We start from the raw sequence: 19894 nt of genomic DNA, 5'->3' as shown, positions 1-19894 counted from the left end.
ATGAATATATCCTAAGAAACCCGAAGCACCAATCAGAAAGAATGTATGCACCCCTATCCTATGTTCATAGCAGCACAATTTACAATAGCTAAGATCTGGAAACAGCCCAGGTGCCCATCAGCAGAGGAGTGGATAAAAAAAAGCTGTGGTAACTTTAACTGGTTTGGTTCCATGGATAGAGCGTCGGCCTGCGGACTGAAAGGTCCCAGGTTTGATTTCGGTCAAGGGCATGTACCTGAGTTGCAGGCAGATCCCCAGTAGGGGCTGTGCAGGAGGCAGCTGATCGATGTTTCTCTCTCATCGATGTTTCTAATTCTCTATCCCTCTCCCTTCCTCTCTGTAAAAAATCAATAAAATATATTTTTTATTGCCACAGACAATAGGGTGCTGAAGGCCTGGGGCAGGGGGCGTGGATTGGGTCTGGCTGGGGGGAGTCAATGGGGAGGTAAAGGGGACATATGTAATACTTTCAACAATAAAGAATTATTAAAAAATAATATTAAAAAATGTTTTACATTAAATTTTTAAAAACGAGGACATTGGGCCAGTCTTTAAGGGTCCTTCTAGTCCCAACAGCTATAAGATGCCCAGGATGCCATGGCCTGTTGCAGTTGACTGAGGCCGTGGGATCTCGCAGGTTCATGAGTCAGGAGAACTCCATGACATCTATTCCTAATCAAGGATCCACCCAGGAGAGATATCCACCCACCATGGAGACCCCAGCACAAATTTGCCCTATCCCTGCTCTAGCACCCCATACTCTGCAGCGCAGAGCTCCCCCAGCCCCCAGGCAGAATGGGCACTTGATCTCAAAGTCACCATCCTCTCCCCTGAGGCTGACAGCCCAGGGAACATGAGCACACAGCCTGTAAGGTCGGTGGGTGCTGTGCGGGCACCCCGTCATCTCTCTGTTTCTGTCTCTGCAGGTGAAGAGTCAGAGCTGTGTGGGCGGATTCTTTCACCCTTCTGCTCCAAGATGGCTTTCAGAGAATTCTGCCCCAGTAAGTGTCCTTCTGCATCCTTCTGTGGCTCATGGACAGGCAAGGGCAGACCTCGGAGTCAGGGTTACAGAGGACAGCGCTAGAATGTTTGGCCAGAGAGCTCCAGGGGTGGATGTGGTATGATGGGTGCAGGGAGGGCAACACATGACCCCTGATGTCTGCAAGAGACATCTCATTTTTGTCAATTTGTCTGTATCATTACTCCCCAAAGTGTGGATCGGGGCTCTTCTGAGAAATATTAATGAGGTAACTTTAAAAAATTTTCCATGGCTGTCTGGCCAGTGTTGCTCAGTGGTTGAGCATCAACCTATGAACCAGAAGGTCACAGTTTGATTCCCAGTTGGGGCACATGCCCACGTTATATGCTCAATCACCAGTGTAGGGCGTGCAGAAGGCCACCGATCAGTGGTTCTCTCTCATCATTGATGTTTCTATCTCTCCCTCCCTCTGCCTTCTCCAAAATCAATAAAAATCTATATATAGATAAAAGCTTAAGCAACAGGCTAACCATTCAACCGTTCAACCAATAGCTATGACGTGCACTGACCACCAGGAGGCAGATGCTCAATTCACAGGCATAGAAACATGCAACAGACTGATGAATCTCAGAGGGAAGGGGGAAGGAGGGAAGCAAGAAGAGATTAACAAAAGATCTTATATGCATACTAGAGGCTTGGTGCACTGATTCGTGCGGGGATCGGGCAGAAACCAGCAGTCTGACATCCCCTGAGGGGTCCTGGATTGCGAGAGGGTGCAGGCCAGGCCAAGGGACCCCACCGGTGCACGAATCCATGCATCGGGCCCCTAGTAAATATATATAAAAATTTCCATAACCAAGTGAGTATGGGAAATGCTGGGTGGCACAAGAAGGTTTTGCTATTGTAGGACTTTTCAGAGCCTTTAAGTCAGTGGTTCTCAACCTTTGGGTCGCGACCCCTTTGGTGGCCGAACAACCCTTTCACAGGGGTCGCCTAAGACCATTCTGCATATCAGATATTTACATGACGATTCATAACAGTAGCAACATTACAGTTATGAAGTAGCAACGAAAATAATTTTATGGTTGGGTCACAACATGAGGAACTGTATTTAAAGGGCCAGAGGGTTGAGAACCACTGCTTTAAGTGGTGATGTGTGTTGTAAGGCTTCCATAGGAATGAGAAAGCCCAGTGGTCTTCCCAAATTTAATTGACCACAGGAACATCTTATGGGACTGGGGCTGCACAGAACACACTCCTTGGCGTTCACTGTCCTAAGGAAACCCTCCCTGGTGCATCCCCACTGGGAGGCCTCATCTCCGAATTCATTTCATCTAATGAAGCACGCCCTCCCGTCCCTTCCCCTGGATGAGTTGGGACTGGGAGTCTGTGTGGAATCAGGGACTCTACCTTAGCCCCATTTATCTACTTGTCATTGTTCCTCTCCCAGGTTCATCCCCACTCACCACTGTCCGTTCAAATTTCTACCATTCGTTACATGTCACGCTTCTTGGGTTGCAGTCTTTCTTCCAAATGGTTGAAACCCTAATTATTAAATCTTTGAACATCAAGGGGCTGTAGCAATAGGGGGCAGGGGAAGCTGGCATAGCCTGTCTGGGTGGGATCACCAGGCATGCCCCAGGGGGATAAGGTGGCAGTGGGGTCACTGCAAAGAGTGGTGCTTGGGGAAGTAGGGGTGTCCAGTCTGGCTGCTGGCCACAAGGGGCACCCAAGGAGGGCTCAGGTCAAGAGCAAAGATCGTTGCTAATACACAGCACAGACTCAACACATTATTGTTTCTGTTGTCACGGCGGCTGTGGTACATTATCAGGAAATCCAAGTCCAAGCCCCATGCCAGGTGTAAAGGCTGCCATTCAGGGGCACGGCAGAGCCCACGGACACCCGCCCCACAGAGAGCTTGAGGGGGTCATGTCCTCGCCCCTATGAGCCACTGGGAATGGAGATGGGCAGAGTGTGGAGGGTTTTCCGGAACCTTCTGGGGTCAAGCCAGGCCCTTGAGAGCCCTGCCCGTCTACACTAGTAGAGGCCTCGACAGCCCTCTGCGTGCCCGCTTCTGGAGGACTCCAGGGCTGTGGTGACACTCCTTGGAGGTGAGGGTGAGCCCAGGTGGGCAGAGCCCTGGGCCCTGCACCCCCCATTGCTTCAGCCAGAGCAGTTCTGCTCCCATCTGCCTGCAGGTGGGGGTCCACTCAGATTTCATCTGCAGCAGGTCCCAGGCCAGTACCTGGGGGGCTTTGGGACCAGCCCTTCCTCTGTCATCTCTCTCCGTTTCTACCCAACTCTTCCACATGGTCTAATCCAACTCCTTCCCTTTTCTCCGAACGTGTATACGAAGTGCTCACTGTGCACCCTTTCGGCTCCCCCACCCAGCACCTCACTGATTTCTGTGTCACCCAGTTCCTCCCAGCATGTCCAGTTCTCAGCTACCTGTGACCCTGCTGTCACTTCAACTCTGTCCATGACCCTGAGCCCCCAGGGTTCTCCTCTGGCCGTCTGGGCTCGGACCATCCACTCATGGTCTCCTTGATGGGTGCAGGTGGATCTTCCTGCACCTGCCCCCAGGGCTCCAACCTGGCCCCTAGCCTTCTCACTCACTCCAGACCTCCTCATCCTCACTACTGTAAGCGGCAGCTTCCACCGCCCTCTCCCACCCCAGCTTCTGCCTGAGCTTCTGGTTCCTTCCTTGGCCTGTCTCCCCTGGGAAGCCCCACCCCCACACCTCAAGTTCAGCCTGCCCCAAAGGGAAGTCTTTGTCTTCCCCTCCAAGCCACTGTTGCTTGATTTTGCCGTCCTGGTTTAGGACACCAGACATTTCAGTCTCTCGGGCCAGAAATCTGGGGGTGACCCTCAATTCTCCCCCAACACACCCAGCTCAGCCAACTGCCCAAGGAAATCCTGGTGTTTCTGAATTGGGTCTACAGGTTGGCATTTCTGACTTCGCCCCAATCCGGGCCCTCTCTTCAGACCCAACTTGGAAATCACTGCTTCAATAAGTGCTTATTGAACAACTGACAAGTGAATGAATCAAGATGCAGCCAACACCCTCGCACATTTCTGGAATGGATGCAGAGCATCCTGGCTGATGCGGGCTCTTTAACGCCTCCCTCCCAGACCTAGACCTGCTCTGGGAATTTAGACACCGAACGGGGAATTGCTTTAACTTTCTTAGCTCACAAATGATCTTGCTCGGTACACGTCAAGATACCAAGATTTCCCATTTAAACCTGGAAGACTTAGGGTAGGGCTCTTCGAGTGTCCACAGCCCTACCCCTGCCCATTAGGAGAGGCAAAAGGAAAAGTCCCTAGAAGGAAAAACAAGCACCAAAGATTAGGGTCAGAGCTCAGGAAGTCGGGGGTAAGAGAGGGGAAGCTCCCAGGCTGCCCACAGGCTGGCAGCAATTGCAGCCTGGCAGAGCGTGTGGGTGGGCTTGGGTCTCCCTCAGAGTCCGTGTGATGAGGAAGACAGTGCTTGGGTTCAAGTACAACCTGGCACTGACACCGGCTGTGTAATCTGAAGCAAGCTACCTAACATCCAGAAACCTCAATGTGCTCATCTGTGCAGTGGAAACAGTCATGCCAGCCTTTTCGTTTGATGCCAAGGTTTGACCTACCACAGAGACTGGAGCTGGCTGCCAGGCACTGCGAGGCAGCATTTGACAGGTTCTCAGCCGTGCCAGCCTCCTGTCAGACCTCACCACGGGCACAGGATGGATAACTTCATAAAACAGGTTCTCCCTGCCTTGTAGATTAGATATAAGAGGTCACCTGCTGGCCCTCTGGGATTTGCCCTGGGACTCTACCCCAGCATCACAGATGCAGAAACTCAGATGCAGAATGGGACTGACCAGGTCACACAACACGTTGTGGCCAACGCTCTGAAGCGCCCAGCCTGATGCCACATACAGTGCTCTTTCCACACAGAGCCCACAGTTCTCGGGGAAGATGCAGAGAAGGAGCAGCCCTCCTTTGAAACGAAAACTGTTAACCCGAGAAGAAAGGTTGTCATAACCGGCCCCCCTCAGCCTCCCTTGGAGGCAGTGGACAGTCAGACCGGCAAACCTTTCCCCTCCTGCCTGCTACACTCTTACCCCCGCCGGGTCCCAAGACACCGGGACACTGAACATCTGCAGTGAGAACCGAGTTCCTTTTCTGGGGATTCTCTAGAGTTGTTTTGTTTGTTTGTTTGTTTGTTTAGTAGAAAAACCATCTCACAAGAGTCAATAGTTAAATATTCAGGAGTTTCCTCAGCTGTTGTTAAATCATTGGTAGCATGAAATCCACCATGATGGGAGTATTTACACCATGGGTATTGACAAACACTACAAATCAGGGATTTCTCTTCCTTCTTTTCTGAAAGGTGCACAAGTCATCGGTGTACTGAACAAACTAAACTCACAGCTTCCTTGTTCAACATCACATTATGAGATTCACCCATACCACTGAGCATAACTGTGGACCATTTATTCTCATCGCCATATAGTATTCCATTGTGTGAGTATACCACAAATCACGTATCCATTCTACTTTAATGGGCATTTGAATAGTCTTCGGTTTGGGGCTGTGAATGGGTAGTGCTGCTGTAAATGTTCTAGTACAGTGCTGTCCAATAGAACTTTCTAGGATGATGAAAATGTTCTACGTCTTCACTGTCCAATATGATAGCCCCCAGCCAGCATGTATAGCTACTGCGCACTTGATATGTGGCTAGTGCAACTGAATATTAAATTTTATTTTATTTTAATTAATGTTTCTAGCTACATGTGGCTAGTGGCCACCATACTGAACTGCACAGTTTTAGGACACGGCTTTTGGTGAATATATGGATGCATTTCTGTTGGAGAATGCATTCCATCGAGTATAATTTCTGGGTTAGAAGATAGATATAGCTTTAATAGCTAGAGCTAAACAGTTTTCCAGAGTAACTGTACCAATTCATATGCCCACCAGCCATGTCTGAGAGCTCTAGTTGCTCTACAATCTGCCAACACTTGGTATTGTCTGGATTTTTTCATTTTAGCCATTCTGGTGGGGAGTAGAGATACCACCTTGTGGCTTTCCTTTGAATTCCCCTGGTGATTAAATATAGTTTAGCACCTTGGATATCCTCTTTTGTGAAGCGATTGTTTGACTCTTTTGCCCATTTTTCTTTTTTAAATATATTTTATTGATTTTTTTACAGAGAGTAAGGGAAAGGGATAGAGAGTTAGAAACATCGATGAGAGAGAATCATTGATCAGCTGCCTTCTGGTCACTCCCCACTGGGGATTGTGCCCACAACCAAGGCACATGCCCTTGACCGGAATCGAACCCGGGACCCTTCAGTCCGCAGGCTGACGCTCTATCCACTGAGCCAAACCAGTCAGGGCTCTTTTGCCCATTTTTCTATTAGATCTTATTATTACTGATTTATAGTAATTCTTTCTATATTCTGAATGCAAGTCCTCTGTTGGATACATTTCTGTGGAAATTTTCTCCCTCTTTTTGGATTGCCTTTTCCCTCTCATAATGGTATCTTTGGGTTAACAGATGTCCTTAACTTTTTAGATATAACATTTATTAAATGTTATGTATAATTATTTACTTTATTCATGTTTAACCTTAAACTTTACAGGCAATAATACAGAAGATAAGATTATGGAACACTCCCTTGGAGTTCCTAAGAAGGAGGGCTTTACTACTTCACCTCCAAGATTAAAATTTTATAACCATGAAAGCCAAGGTGGGCACCTTTCCAGTGGAATGGCAGCCTTGTTAAAGAGTTTTTGTCTATTATTGAAATTTCAGGCTTTAGGTTAAATGAAATTTAAAGGATTGCTCATAAAATAAACATTTTCCAAAATCTCATATTTTCTTCAAGTTAGAAAGGTACCGCCAATGCTTTAAAATATCAACAATGATGTCCGTAGTTTAAGGACTCTTATAGTACATGTGACTATATGCGCACAGTATGTCACCAACCCTCTCTAAGCAATGAAAATAGTAGCTCTGTGGCACTGCTCCCTTCTTATCCTTATGCAGGAGTAGAATGATCAGTTACACCTGCTTGATACCAGCACACTGGCATTCATACCAAGCGTAAAACCCAATTATTTAAAACAGCACAACTATCACATTCCCAGACAGTATGCAATGTAGAACAGAATTTGTAGATTCAGAAACCTGTGGCATGTTCTTGGAATGCTTTTAAATCATAAATTACATTGAGCATTAAATAAAAACACTGCACTAAGTTCTATAACCACAATAGTGGCGGAACTTCAGGAGCTGATTTAACTATATCAGGTTCTGCTCCATCTCAGCACATTCTCTCGCAGTGGGATATTTTTAAGTGTGCATGAATGAAAGGCCCAGCTCTGCCCCTGCCTTGTCACAAGAGCGCTGGGGATGGCAGGCTGGTGAAATATGCCGGAAGAGAAAGGTGTGCGCAATTATTTTCCCTTTGTCTAACATTGGCTTTGATTTAGAGTAGAATGCAAAAACCTGATTTAAAAAATAAAAAAAAGAAACTGAATGAGGGTCTGTTTCTAAGTTTAATTCAGTAGCCAAGCTATACTTCAACTGCAAAAGTCTTTGCAGGATGGAAAGTACTAAAGCAACACTCACACTGAAAGACAGGTAATCAGAGGTACCAGGGCACGGGGAATGGGAGCCATCGTGAGAAGACAGCCTGGGTAAATACCGCACATTTCCTGTCAGCTGCTGGTAAGACTTGATGTTTTTTTCAAACTGAAAAGGAATCCTGCAGGGCATTTTCCTTATCACTTATTTGAAGAAAGGCTGTTCTAGGCCCCCTCATTGAACGTGAGGGCTAGGTTTCAAAATTCATCTCCTGTATCATCCCAAGGCACATGCTACTCTGTTAATACTGTGTGACACTGAACGGCTGTAATGGATGGTGCAACTGCTCTCTGGGGTATTCCCTGAAGAGCAAACCTATTAGCATGAAACGGCTAATGGAGAAAAATGGATGATTGAGTAGAGAAGTGCAAAAGGACCCTTTTGCGTCTTGGGATCCCTTAACCAGTTCCAGACGCCTGTGCAAACAGATACCTCCCTGGTAAGCATCCTCCAGTGACCTGGGGCAGGTGGTAGCTGGTGAATATATTTAGAAAGTCTTCTTTCAAAGCCTTCCATTGTTCACAGTTAGTACCTTTGTATCCTGTTTAAGAAATCTGAGGTCATGAAGATGTTCTCCAGTGTTTTCCTCTTAAAGCTTGACTGTTCTGCCTTTCACATTGAAGTCTATTTTTATAATTTTCAGGTTTGACCGTTATTTATTGAGCACCTACTGTGAATAGACATCCTGCTAGCCAGTGTGCTTTCATGCACTCATAGCAGAGATCACTGCTCCCATTTTAGAGATGAAGCAATAGAGGTTCTGAAATGTGAATTACTCAGAGGGCACCACCTGCTGGAGGGAGGGCTAGGGTTTGAACCCAGGACCAACTGTGTCTTACTTCGCCAAAGCCGAAGGTGCAGGTCAGCGCTAATGGGGGAGCTCTGGGATTTCCCCCCAGGAAGGTGGCCAAGGAGGGGCCCTTCTCCCCAGAGGACCCGAGGGCCATTCACCTCCTCAGGGTACTGATGTTGGCAAATAAAAGACCTGGAGCTGAGGCTGGTTTGGGTCCCAAGACAACTCAGGGCTTCTAAGTAATCTTGGATGTTGAGGAGATAAAGGGCTCGTCCCCAAATACTCCGTAATGTTTTTAGGAATCCACAGTCCATGAATTACATGCTGAGAAACTGTTCCATGCTCCCACCACTCCACACCCCTTCCTAGGAATCCCTCCCCACCTCTGGGCCTTTGTCCCAATCTTCCCCTGCCCAGAATATTTCCTGGCTTCACCTCCTCCGAGAAGCCTTCCCTGATCCAACCCAACCCCCAGCACCGCATTTCTGGGTGAGTTGATGCCCACAGCCAAGTCCTGTCTGACTGCCCCGGAGTCCCCTGGGTAGGTTTCGCCCCTGAGGCAGAAGGCCATGGCTGGAGGCCAGCAAAGTTAGTCCTCATTCTCCATCATCCTGTGCATCCCCCAGCCCTTCCCAAGACCTTGGTAAAGACCTGCTGACCCTTTAACCTTGTGTCTCGGGGAAAGAGAGTCCTTGTCTAGCACTGAGTCTTGGGTTCACTTATTCACTGTGTGACCCTGGGCAAGGCCATTGCCCTCTCTGAGCTTCCCTTTTCCTATCCATGAGTTAGTTGAGCTCCGAGGCCAGAGACTTCAGAGGAGCCGAGGGGAGGTCAGATCCTGCTACCAAAGGCTCCTTCGGGACTCTGCTCCCCTCCTCCCTGGAAGGAGCAGCCAGGAGAGAGTCTCTGGTCCTGACCTGAGTCTTCTCCACTGAGCCAGGGATGCATCACTCCCAGGGCAGCCGGGCTGGAGGAGGAAGGCGTGTGGCAGGTCTGTGCCCCAGCTCAGCATCCTCTCTCTTTGCTCCCAATAGGCTGGCACGGCAACCATACCCACCATTTCTATGCTGAACTAGAGAACTTCGGGAAGGGAAATGTGTATTCGTCTTCTATAATGCTAGTATGTGTAGTCTTAGGCCTGGTCATCACCATCTCCGGCGTCACCATCATCCTGGCCAAGAAGGCCTGGCGGCTCCAGCCCCGCCCGCCCCATCGCCACTGCCGCCGCCGCTACTACCGGGGAGACGCCGAGGCTGACCAAGGTGAGCTGCTGCCCTTCTCAGGGCCTGGCCCTCCCATCCAATTGTGACTGCAACCCAGGACACATCAAAGAGGCGGCTGCTCTGTCGTGAGAGGGGGAGGGTGGGCAGGGAAGGCATCCTGAGGTCTTGGGGATCAGGAAGAGCTCACAGATGCTCACCATGATGTCCTCAATGGCGTGGGGAGCCTGGTTGTCGACCCAGGTGGGGCTGCCGGTCAGAGGGAAGACAGCTTGTTATTCCCCAGCCCTGCCCACTGTTGGTCCAGCTGTACTGACAGCTGGTCCAGATGGTGCCAGGATGCCAGGTTGGATGGAGAAAGGCATAGGTGAGTGGGGTGGGAGGGTAATCTGGTAGGGGGATGAAGAGGTGAATAGGTGCAGGGAGGTGTGGGGTGAGTGGGTGGATCAATGGATTGTTGGAGAAAGGGATGAGGGCTGGGATGAGGGATGGATAGCCAAATGGGAGAATGGAAGAATGGATGAATGGAGAGGTAGATGGATAGCTGGATGGAGGGCAGATGTGTGGGTTGGGTGGGATGTGTGAGTGGATGGGTGGGTGGATGGATGGAAAGATGGAGGTTAGGGGAATGGATAGGTGTGGTATCGGATGGGATAAGTGGGTAAGTGAGTAAGTGGATGGATAAATGCATGGGCTGAATGACGAGTGAATGAATGACAAGCCTGCAAAGTGCAAGTAGAACTGACTTGAGACCCTCCCCGTCACAGGGTCACCCTCTCAACAGAGCTGGTGGTGAATTCTTGGGCTGCCCAGTCCCGAAGTGCCCACCTGCCTAGTGTGCTCTCTCTTTCTCGGAAGGGGCCAGGGATTTAAAAGTGGAGGAAGGAACCCCACGGTATTTAATTCTCAGACGACCTTCAAGGGCAGGAAAAAGCCTGCCCCGCGGCCTGCAGGGCTTCTCCTGAGACAGGGAAAGCAGCCTGTGGAGTGGTCTGGCCCCAGGGGCGCCGGGCACACAGCAGATTAAGTGCTTGGAGGCTCCAGAGCCAGACAGGGCCAGAGGCTCTGTCCTCCGACAGGACAGAAAAAGCACCGCCTTCACGCTCCTGCCACCTCTGCACCTTTGCAGATGCCCTTCCCTATGTCCAGGATGCCGTTTCCCATACTTCCCCAACCGACAAAAGCTTACTTGTCCTTCCAGACCTGGCTCAAATGCTCTCTCCTTTGGGGAGATTCTCTGGCCCCTCCTCCTCCCTCCCAGATTGAGTTGGACCCCCCGCCCCCCCGTACTATCTGGGCACTGTCCCTCCTCCTCCCCCAGTGGCCCTGCCACAGGATGGCTGTGTGGCACTAGGGACAGCAGGGCCTGCACAAAGCTCTCCTCCACGTGGGCCCACAGCCCAGCCAGCACCTGGCCCAGAGAAGTGCTCTGGGGGCAAGAGAAGGAACCACCTGGTTTCGGCCGCACAGCAAACTGTGTCCGCCCGTTTAAAGGCCGGAAACCGGAGCAACTTGTTGAATGGCCTAGAGGTCCCCCAGCCTGAGCCTGGTACTCAGAACATGGGCGAAGGGTCCACAGTAGTTCCCAAGCTGAAGTCTGAGAGGTCAACCGTGGCCTTGAGGAGAGATGGACCAGGGGGCAGACCAGTCCCTCCTACTCTTGGTCGGGGTCCCAGAGCCACTGCCACATGAGTGACACCTAGCCTGACCTCCAGAGCAGAGAGAGTGGCAGGAGGCCACAGCCCGGCCTTCGCTACCCCACGCCGACTGTCAGCACCCTGCAGCCTTGTTGCTGTGGGAACCCTCTGTGGGGCTCCCACCTCCCTAGCCATTTCTGGTCTCAGCTGCGGCTTTGGCACCTCCCTGATGCCCCCCACGCCTTCCTCCAGCCTCCTGGGGGTGCATGGGGATGGGGATGGCACTGCCAGGAGCCTTAGAAAGATGCCAGGGAAGAGAGGAAAAACACACTGGGCGCAGCTGTGGGCAGAGCACCAAGCTTTGACCTATTGGCACTGGGGATCCTTCTGTCCTCAAACACCCCTTCCCTGGCCCCAGGGACAGACTCCCGTCTCTCTCCTTCCACTCCCAGGCTTTTGGGTGGGTTCCTATTACCTGAGGAGGAAAGCATCAAGGTCCTCAGACCCGGAGCCAGGGCCCTGGGTCCTCTCTCTATACCCACGGCAGCCTCAGGACCACCCACCATCCTCGCTCCAGACCGTGCACCTAGGCATCCCCAAGACATCTTCCCCTGGGGCCCCACACCCAGGGAGTCCAAAATGGCCCTCATCTTCCGTTCTTGCTGTACAACCTCAGGGAAGTTGCTTGACCTCTGTGTACCTACGTGAGTCATCTGTGAAATGGGTACACAGGACCCACCCCCAAAAGTTATTGCAAGGACTAAACTAGACAGCACCTGGCTAGTGAGTAAGTGCTCAGTAAGCGTTAACTGTTTTCATTATCTTTCCCCTAGAACACCTGCTCCCAGGCCATGTAGGCTGGCGCCCCCACCTGCCAGCCGCCAGCCTGGCAGCTCCGAGGCATTCTCCACAGGCATCCAACATGACTGAACTGTGACTAAGTGACAGAGCCAAGGGAGCACCACAGAGCAGCCTCAGTTTCCCTGGGAGACCCAAGAAAAGCAGTTCAAGGAGAGAGGTGGACAGCCGTGTGGGCGGTCCTGCCCACCAGGGCCCCCCACTCAGGCCGGCGGAACAGCCTTAGCTTTCCCGAGGTTAGGACAGCAGGTGGGATCCTTTCCTGACGACGCTGGCAGGGACGGGACCCTGCACCAGAGCCCAGCGGCCCTGGTTGCCATCACCCTGTTGTTCCCTGCTTATCTCTTTCCTGAGCTCCTTCCCCAAGTTCTTCCAAAAACCCATTCTTCAGCGGAAGCCCTGAAGAGAAACAGATCTCGTCTCCGCTCCCTTCCACAGCGCGTCACCGGGCTCCTTTATCCTCGTATAAAAGTAACGTGTTCATGGTAGGAAACCTTTAAAACACAGGAAGTCTAAAGCAGAAGATAAGGGTCGTGCTCCTGTCATCCAGGCGGAGCCACTGTTGACGCCTGTGGAACGTTTCCTCCTGGGAGCCTTCTCGCTGCCCTGAGTTTACACCTCCCCACGTGGTCTAAATGCAGAGAGAGTGTTGTACCCAGATTTTTCCACTCACCATTGTACCTAGAGTGGGGGAAAGAGCTTAGGGGAGTGGAAAGGGCAGCCTTTAGACTGCAGTGGTTCTCAGCTTTGGCTGCACATTAGAATCATCCACATCCTCGAGGATGGGGCCCAGAAATCAGGATTTTAAAAAGATTTTTAGGTGATTCTAATGTGCAGCCAAGGTTGAGAACCACTGGTCTATAGAGTGAGGTCAGGGTGCTGCTGACCTCAGAGAAAGGTCATAAGCACAACCCCAGACAAGCCCCACCCTGATGCTGAGCCCTGCCCTCTGAGGGGAGGAGCCACCTGGGAGGCCATTGGTGCTGGGGAGACCTCAAGTCTCAGCCATTTTTGCGGCTCCCACTTGCCCCTAGCCACCTTGAGTCTTGTCAAAAACGGGGAGGTGGAGTGCTGCCCTGGCCCTATCAGTAACTTGCTGTGTGGCCTCGGGCAAGTCCCTGGGCCTCTCTGAGCCTCAGCTGTAAAATGTGAAGACTGTGCTCCATCAGCATTTCCCATGCAGTGTTATTAGATAGAAGGAAATAAGATCCTGTGGTCCAATGCTGGAGAAGCACAACTGAATGTGTTCCTCAGCTGCAGGACTTTTTGGAGCCTTTGATGTACTAATATGTGGTCAAAACCCCAGAAGAAATACTTTCAACAATAAAGAATTATTTAAAAAACTAGAGGCCCGGTGCACAAAACTGTGTGCACTGGCGGGGGGTGGTGTCCCTCAGCCCAACCTGTGCCCTCTCACAGTCTGGGATCCCTCGGGAGATAACCACCTGCTGGCTTAGGCCCGCTCCTGGGTGGCAGATGGCAGGCCCTGATGGCAGCAGGGCGGGCGGCGGATCACACTGTCCCGCCCCGCCTGCAGTATGCAAATTTAACAGCCACCTTTGTTGGGTTAATTTTGCTAGGGGCAAGTGGGAGCCGCAAAAATGGCTGAGACTTGAGGTCTCCCCAGCACCAATGGCCTCCCAGGTGGCTCCTCCCCTCAGAGGGCAGGGCTCAGCATACTCTTCTGATTGGCTGATGCGCATAGCGAAGGTACAGTCAATTAGCATCTTTGTCTTTTATTAGTGTAGATAATAATACATAATACATAAACAAATACCTAGAAGAGAAAGTGGTATACCGAGTCGCTAGGATTCATCACCAAAGACCCTTTTCTCCTTGGGATCTTAAGGGAATAGTGTGTGGTTGGGGGCAGGGAGTAGGGAGGCCTGCCCCAGAGACCTCTGTAGCCCTCGTTCCCTGACAGCCTCTTGCTCCCTTTCATGCCCCAAACCTTCTCCACAGCTCAAAGCTTCCTGCTCACACCACACTCTTCTTTTTCTTTCCCTCCTTGGTTCAAGCTGTTCTGTTCCCTCTGCCCAGCCTGCCCCACTTCCCCTGGCTAAATCCTAGACAAGACTCAGCTCTGGGAGCCCTTCCGCCAGGAAGCCCTCCCTGACCCCAGCCTGGGTCCGGCCTGCTCTGTTCCCACAGCCTCAGTACTACGTCTACCAAAGCTCATCATACACTGCTCAGTACAGGGCTGTCACATTCTGGGGTGCCACTGGGGGGACTCTCCCTGACGCCAGCCTGAGGCCCAGGCCGAATGTCTGTTCCCTGCAGACTCCCAGGAGCACTCCTTCTGCCGCCGTGGGATACACTGTGCCTGCAGCCTCAGGGGATACCGGTTCAGCTCTCTGCACCGGCTGCACATAGACGCTCCACCAAGGTAGGAGGCCTCCTGGGGAGAGGGTGTGAGAGGGTGGGGCTCTGGGCACAATGCCCCCTCATGGGAAACAGCAACACCTCCCTAAGGGGTAGAAACGCAGAAAACATCTGCTCAGAGCGTGTGACCATCTCTCACCCTCCTGACCAAGCAGGTCCCAGGGGACAGGGTCTGACTCAGAGCTGCCACCAGGAGACACTCAGGGAGGAGGAGAAAGCGCAGCCCCTTCAGGCCGGGCCCCAGCTCCTTCCTTTGCGCCCCCAAAGCCCAAATCACACCCACTGGGATGGGGTCAGTGCATCCAAACTGCACTCGGCCCTCGGGCAGCCTGTCCCACTGGCAAATTCTCCTCTGGGCCTTCAGGTCCACCCTCAGGCAGGTCACCCCCAGCTGGTACTTGCAAAAAGAAGAGGTCTGGGCTTCCATCACTTTCCGACCAGGGGACCCTCGGCGCTCCCTCTTCCCTTCTCCCTCTGCTCTGGGTGCGGGGAGGGCAGTGCACTTGCCCTCTCCCGGCCAGAGGACACTTTTCAGCCCTGCACCTCTGGCTCCGGGGCCCCAGGGCTGGAAGGGCCACTTGGGAGTGACTTCAGATCAGGGGTGCCTGCGGCTGCTCCAGGCAGCTCTGCCCACACTCGGGGGCCAGCCTGGGAGACATTTGGTCCACGGCATCCTGCTGCTCTGAGCCACCTGTGGCCCGGCGCTCAGAGACCCGCTCGCTGAGTCCACACAGAACACGGGGCTGGGTCAGGACCAGAATCTAGGTCTCGTGGTTCTGTGGGGCAGAGAGGTTTCACTGGAGCTGCCATGACAAAGGCCTGGCTGGTTCACGCCAGGCAGCTTGTCACTGAGCACAGGCTCTCAGCTCCTGGGGAAAGACCCACACCCGCCCGAAGGCCAGGCCCACAGGCCCTGAGAGAGTGAGTCCTTCTCTTGTAGCTACGAAGAGTGCATGGGGCCGGGGGCCACCCAGCTGTACCCACCCACGGAGGCGCCCCCACCCTACTCGCTGACAGACACCGACAGTGGCCACAGCTCCGGCGGACACCAGCAGGCGCACACTGACCTCTTCACCGTCTCCATGGATGCCCTGCCCCCTTATGAGGCTGTGTGTGGGCCTTGCCCTCCACCGAGCCTGCTGCCACTGCCAGGCTCAGAACCAGAGCCAAGCAGCCCCCAGGGCCCGCCGAGCCCAAAAGGAAGCCTGGCTTCCAGCCCAGAGATGATTGTGTGAATGCCAGTCCCTAGGGGCTGAGAAAGACCTTTCGGGAACACAGGGAGCGCGTGCACGCACGCACGCACACACACACACACACACACACACACACACACACACTCATGCACACAGAGACACACACATACACATATACACACGCAAACTGATGCACACAGACACATATACACACAAACTCATGAACACACAGAGACACACATACACATACACACACGCAAACTAATGCACACAGACACATTTGCACACAAACTCATGCACACACACATGCACACAACACAAACTCTTGCGCACACACAGCACTCCTACATGCACACATATAACACAACTTACACACACACAGACATATACACAGTGACATGCCCATGTGTACATACACATCCAAACATGCCCCACACGTGTGAAGACACATACACAGACGCCCCCCTCACACGCACCATGCAAACTCATCTGTGAAGGTTGCATTCAAAAGGAAGCTCTCCCTACCTCCCATCCCTCCCCAGCCTGCCGGTGATGACTTAGAGACAGCACTGGGCAGAGAGGTGCAGAGGGGACTAAGGCTTGCTCTCGCCTCTCCCGGGCCTGTTTGCCCCTGCCCTCACCTGGCAGGCAGTGCCAAACTGTGATTCTGTCTCGAGAAACAGCCTGACCATGCAGGTCAGCTGTCAACCCCCAGCCCCTCCAAGGGCAGCCTGTCTCCTGGCTGGTGGGACAGGTCTCAGTGGGACTCAGCTACACACTGAACCTCTCTGCCAAGTCCAGGGCAACAAAACCACATCACCACCCTGCCGCTTACAGGGTGCGGACACGGGCCTGAGGGGCTGGGGCACAGCCTGGAGGCCCTCACAGCCCTCTCTGCCCTCACCCTTCCCAGCGTGCCCTCAGCCTGGCGCTGCCAGCTGAGTTATCTCCGAAGCCCCCACCCTGACCCACAGGGATGAACAGGGCTCCTGGTGGGTGTGCCATGGTGGGGAGGGTCACAGCTGTGCCCTATCAGTCCAGCCACTGCCCAGGACTGAGCATCTTCAGAACATAAGGGCTCTGAGCCGCAGGAGCGGCCCCTCACTTAAGTATGGGCCCAAGCCAGGCCCCAGGAGCTGGCACTGTCCTCTGGCGGCTGCTCCTTTGGGAATTGAGCTGCCATGCTCTGGTCTCGCCCTCTGGGGAGTTGGCAGAGACAATATAAGGCAACGTGAGCCCCATCGTGCCGCTGCTAGGACCAGCGGTTGCCTCTCAGCCTTGATGCCGGGCGCCACGGAAGGGCGTGCGTGGGTTGCCTGGTGGTAGAGAGGCCCCAATCTTGGCCCATGAAACCCAGCAGTTTCCAACAGAGGCCATGCAGGTCACACAGCTGACTCCTGAACGCCCAGCCTGCCAGAGGGGGCACCTGGGAATCCCTGAGGAGGGACCCACCAGCATCACCAGCGGCAGGGAGCAGAGACCTCAAGTCCACTCTGCCTCCCTCGCCCGTCCTTAAACACCCCCTTTCCTCTCCTCCCCCTCCCCACAAAGGGCTAAAACAATTCACCCCTTTCTTAAGAAGGGGGCAGCAAGAATGGCAATTGTGAATTTTATTTTGTATAGAACTAGTATTTTTGTCGGTGCAGGACTGAAAGGAATCCGGTCAAAGGTTCGGCAGCACCTGGAGCTTCTGGCTCCACGTGGAGTAGGGACCTTGTTTACAAGCAGTTCTGTCACCTTGTGGTTTACTTGTACTGTTTTTCAAGCAAAAAATATCTGTCTGTTGTACTGTATTGCTTTAAATGCACTCCAGGGGTGAAACCCATCCTGCTTCTGCAACCCTTAAGACTGCTGTAAGGGGGCCGGGGCACCCCTATGTACTCATCAGTGTGGGAAAGTGAACAGCTTTTCTTGCTCCTGGATTAAGCGCTATTTAAACAACTGTGGATGTTTTCTGTGTTCAAAATAAATACATCATATCCTCCATAAAAAGTGTTGCAAGAAGTATCATTGGGGCGGGGTGGGCTAGAAGAGGTCAATGCAGGGAAAGGGGGGCATACGTAATACTTTCAACAATGAAGATTTATTTTAAAATTTCAAAATAAAAAGAAGTAACATTGTATCAAAGGGGGGCTTGTACCATCTGAAATCTCTACGGAAAGGAAAGAACATCAAACTGAAAATATATTACGTCTCTCAGAATTAGCAGCCATTAAAGCCTTATCATTTTCCTGTTGAACCAAATATTGAGTATGTGGGGAGTCAGTGACTTAAGAGCCCTGCTTCCATCAGTCCCGCTCCAAGCCCACACTGCCACCTGCTGGCCACCTGCTGCCACTGTTCAAAAGCAAATGAATCTACACCCGAAGAACCTGCGAATTCCCTAGTCCAGTGGTGGGCAAACTGCGGCTGGCGAGCCACTTGTGGCTCTTTGGCCCCTTGAGTGTGGCGCATGGGCCACTAAGTTTCAGTCGCACTGTACGTGCGCGCCAGCACGTTGTATTTTGTGGAAGAGCCACACTTTCAAACGGGCCGGATCCGGCCCGTGGCCATAGTTTGCCCACGGCTGGCCTAGTCCCACGTTCAAACCCACTGCGCATGGTCACTCAGAGTTGTAGACGAAACTTGTCTTCTACCCTTGGGATGTCCCATGAGGTTAACCCAGTCATGAATTCCACTTTCAGGAATAGCCCCTGCCCCTCCCGGCATCTCTCTCTGGGCACAGCCTGATACCTAAGCCCCATCTCTGTATGCGATACGATCACTCCTCTGTCCTCAACACGAGTGTGCATGGCTCGGGTGCCACCTCCGTGTTCTGGGGCCCCTCCTCCTGGGAATGAACACAGCAGCCTTCGTGGTAGTGGCATCACCACCCTACACTGACACCCCATCCCAACAACACACACACTCAGGGTGCCACTGGCACAGGGAACTGTTGGGCTCGGCTCTTCCTGCCTCCTCTATCCACGACGCGCCCTGTGGCCACGTAAGGCACCACATTCAAGGTCCTTCTGCAAACAAGGCTGACCTCTCTCGGCCAGGGGCCTGAGGGGTGAGGGCTGAGGAGGGACACTTGTGCAGGCTGAGCGCCCTCCTCTTGCCAGGAGTCTTAACCCTTTGCGCTCCAATTTTATTTTTAGAATTCCAACAGTCTGGTCCGAATTGGAAGCCCTTCCTGTCTTGGTTGCAGTAGTTCCCTGGCGGAAATTGCCAATTAGCTCAATCACCAACCCGACGTTGGACCTGCTCCTAGCGCCTGGTCTGTCGAGTCGGCCTCGACGTTGGAGCGCAAAACGTTAAGAAAGGGGAGCTGCAACTGCTGGCAGATGAGGCTACCACAATGGGCCGGCGTGTGTGGACACGTGTTCCCAGGTCTTTGGACAGGGCAGCAGTAGCACCCCACACGAGAGCGCAAATCACCCGCGAGAAAGAGGAAGGAGGGTCCGTACAGAGTATGGCCGTCCACGGCTTGCACTGGCCAAACCCCCTGCACATCCACATGCGGGGGTCCCACCCCCTGCTCCTGGAGACACCCTGACACACACTGAACGCAGCATGGCTCAGCTCACAGCACCTGAGGTTTTGTGAGCGTCTGCTTAGACGGCTTTGGTGCGCGCGCGCACACACACACACACACACACACACAAGCGCCCCTTACACACGCAGAGGCCCACACACACACTCCAAGGCCATCCACTCTCATATCAGGGGACTGACCTGATGACTGACCAGGTTCCGGCTGTGAGCAATGGAAGGACTGGCAGCGTCCTCACGGGAGAGTGAATCTTCCTTCCTGGGCTCTGCTCGGCTTGACCCCGACACTTGACCTCCGACACTTGACCTCACGGCCTGACCTCACGTGGCACCTCCCCAAGCCCACGTGAGCTCTGTCAGGACCAATGGCCGTGCTGGAGGCGGGGCATGCCTTTGCCCACACGGCGGCCGCCCAGCTGTGCCTGCTCAGCATCTCTCCAAGGCCCCGGTTCTCAACCTTGGCTGCACACTAGAATCACTTGGGAATCTTTTTAAAATCCTGATTTCTGGCCCTAACCGGTTTGGCTCAGTGGATAGTGGCGAACCTATGACACGCGTGTCAGAGGTGACACGCGAACTCATTTTGTTGGTTGATTTTTCTTTGTTAAATGGCATTTAAATATATAAAATAAATATCAAAAATATAAGTCTTTGTTTTA

General features: G+C 52.7%; 1 protein-coding gene and 1 pseudogene across 5 annotated transcripts in view; one reads left to right on the top strand and one right to left on the bottom strand.

The window, feature by feature from the left end:
• Positions 1 to 15873, top strand: part of BEAN1 (brain expressed, associated with NEDD4, 1) — a 38776-nt gene extending 22903 nt beyond the window's left edge. Inside the window, exons 2-7 of one of the 5 annotated variants that reach the window (XM_015567888.1) lie at positions 927 to 1001; positions 5358 to 5491; positions 6612 to 6719; positions 9446 to 9673; positions 14407 to 14512; positions 15449 to 15873. In XM_015567888.1, the coding sequence (XP_015423374.1) occupies positions 6635 to 6719; positions 9446 to 9673; positions 14407 to 14512; positions 15449 to 15743 (714 nt within the window). In that variant the 5' untranslated portion in view covers positions 927 to 1001; positions 5358 to 5491; positions 6612 to 6634 and the 3' untranslated portion in view covers positions 15744 to 15873. Of the gene's footprint in view, positions 1 to 926; positions 1002 to 5357; positions 5492 to 6370; positions 6720 to 9445; positions 9674 to 14406; positions 14513 to 15448 lie in introns of those variants that run through there. The other 4 variants (XM_015567887.1, XM_015567890.1, XM_015567889.1 and 1 more) reach the window with 4 other exon arrangements.
• LOC107184105 lies at positions 7793 to 9452 on the bottom strand (annotated as a pseudogene).
• Positions 15874 to 19894: the final 4021 nt, after the last annotated feature.

This window comes from Myotis davidii, unplaced genomic scaffold (genome assembly GCF_000327345.1).
Source record: "Myotis davidii unplaced genomic scaffold, ASM32734v1 scaffold243, whole genome shotgun sequence".
Classification (NCBI taxonomy): domain Eukaryota; kingdom Metazoa; phylum Chordata; class Mammalia; order Chiroptera; family Vespertilionidae; genus Myotis; species Myotis davidii.
This window is presented reverse-complemented; position numbering and strand designations above follow the sequence as displayed.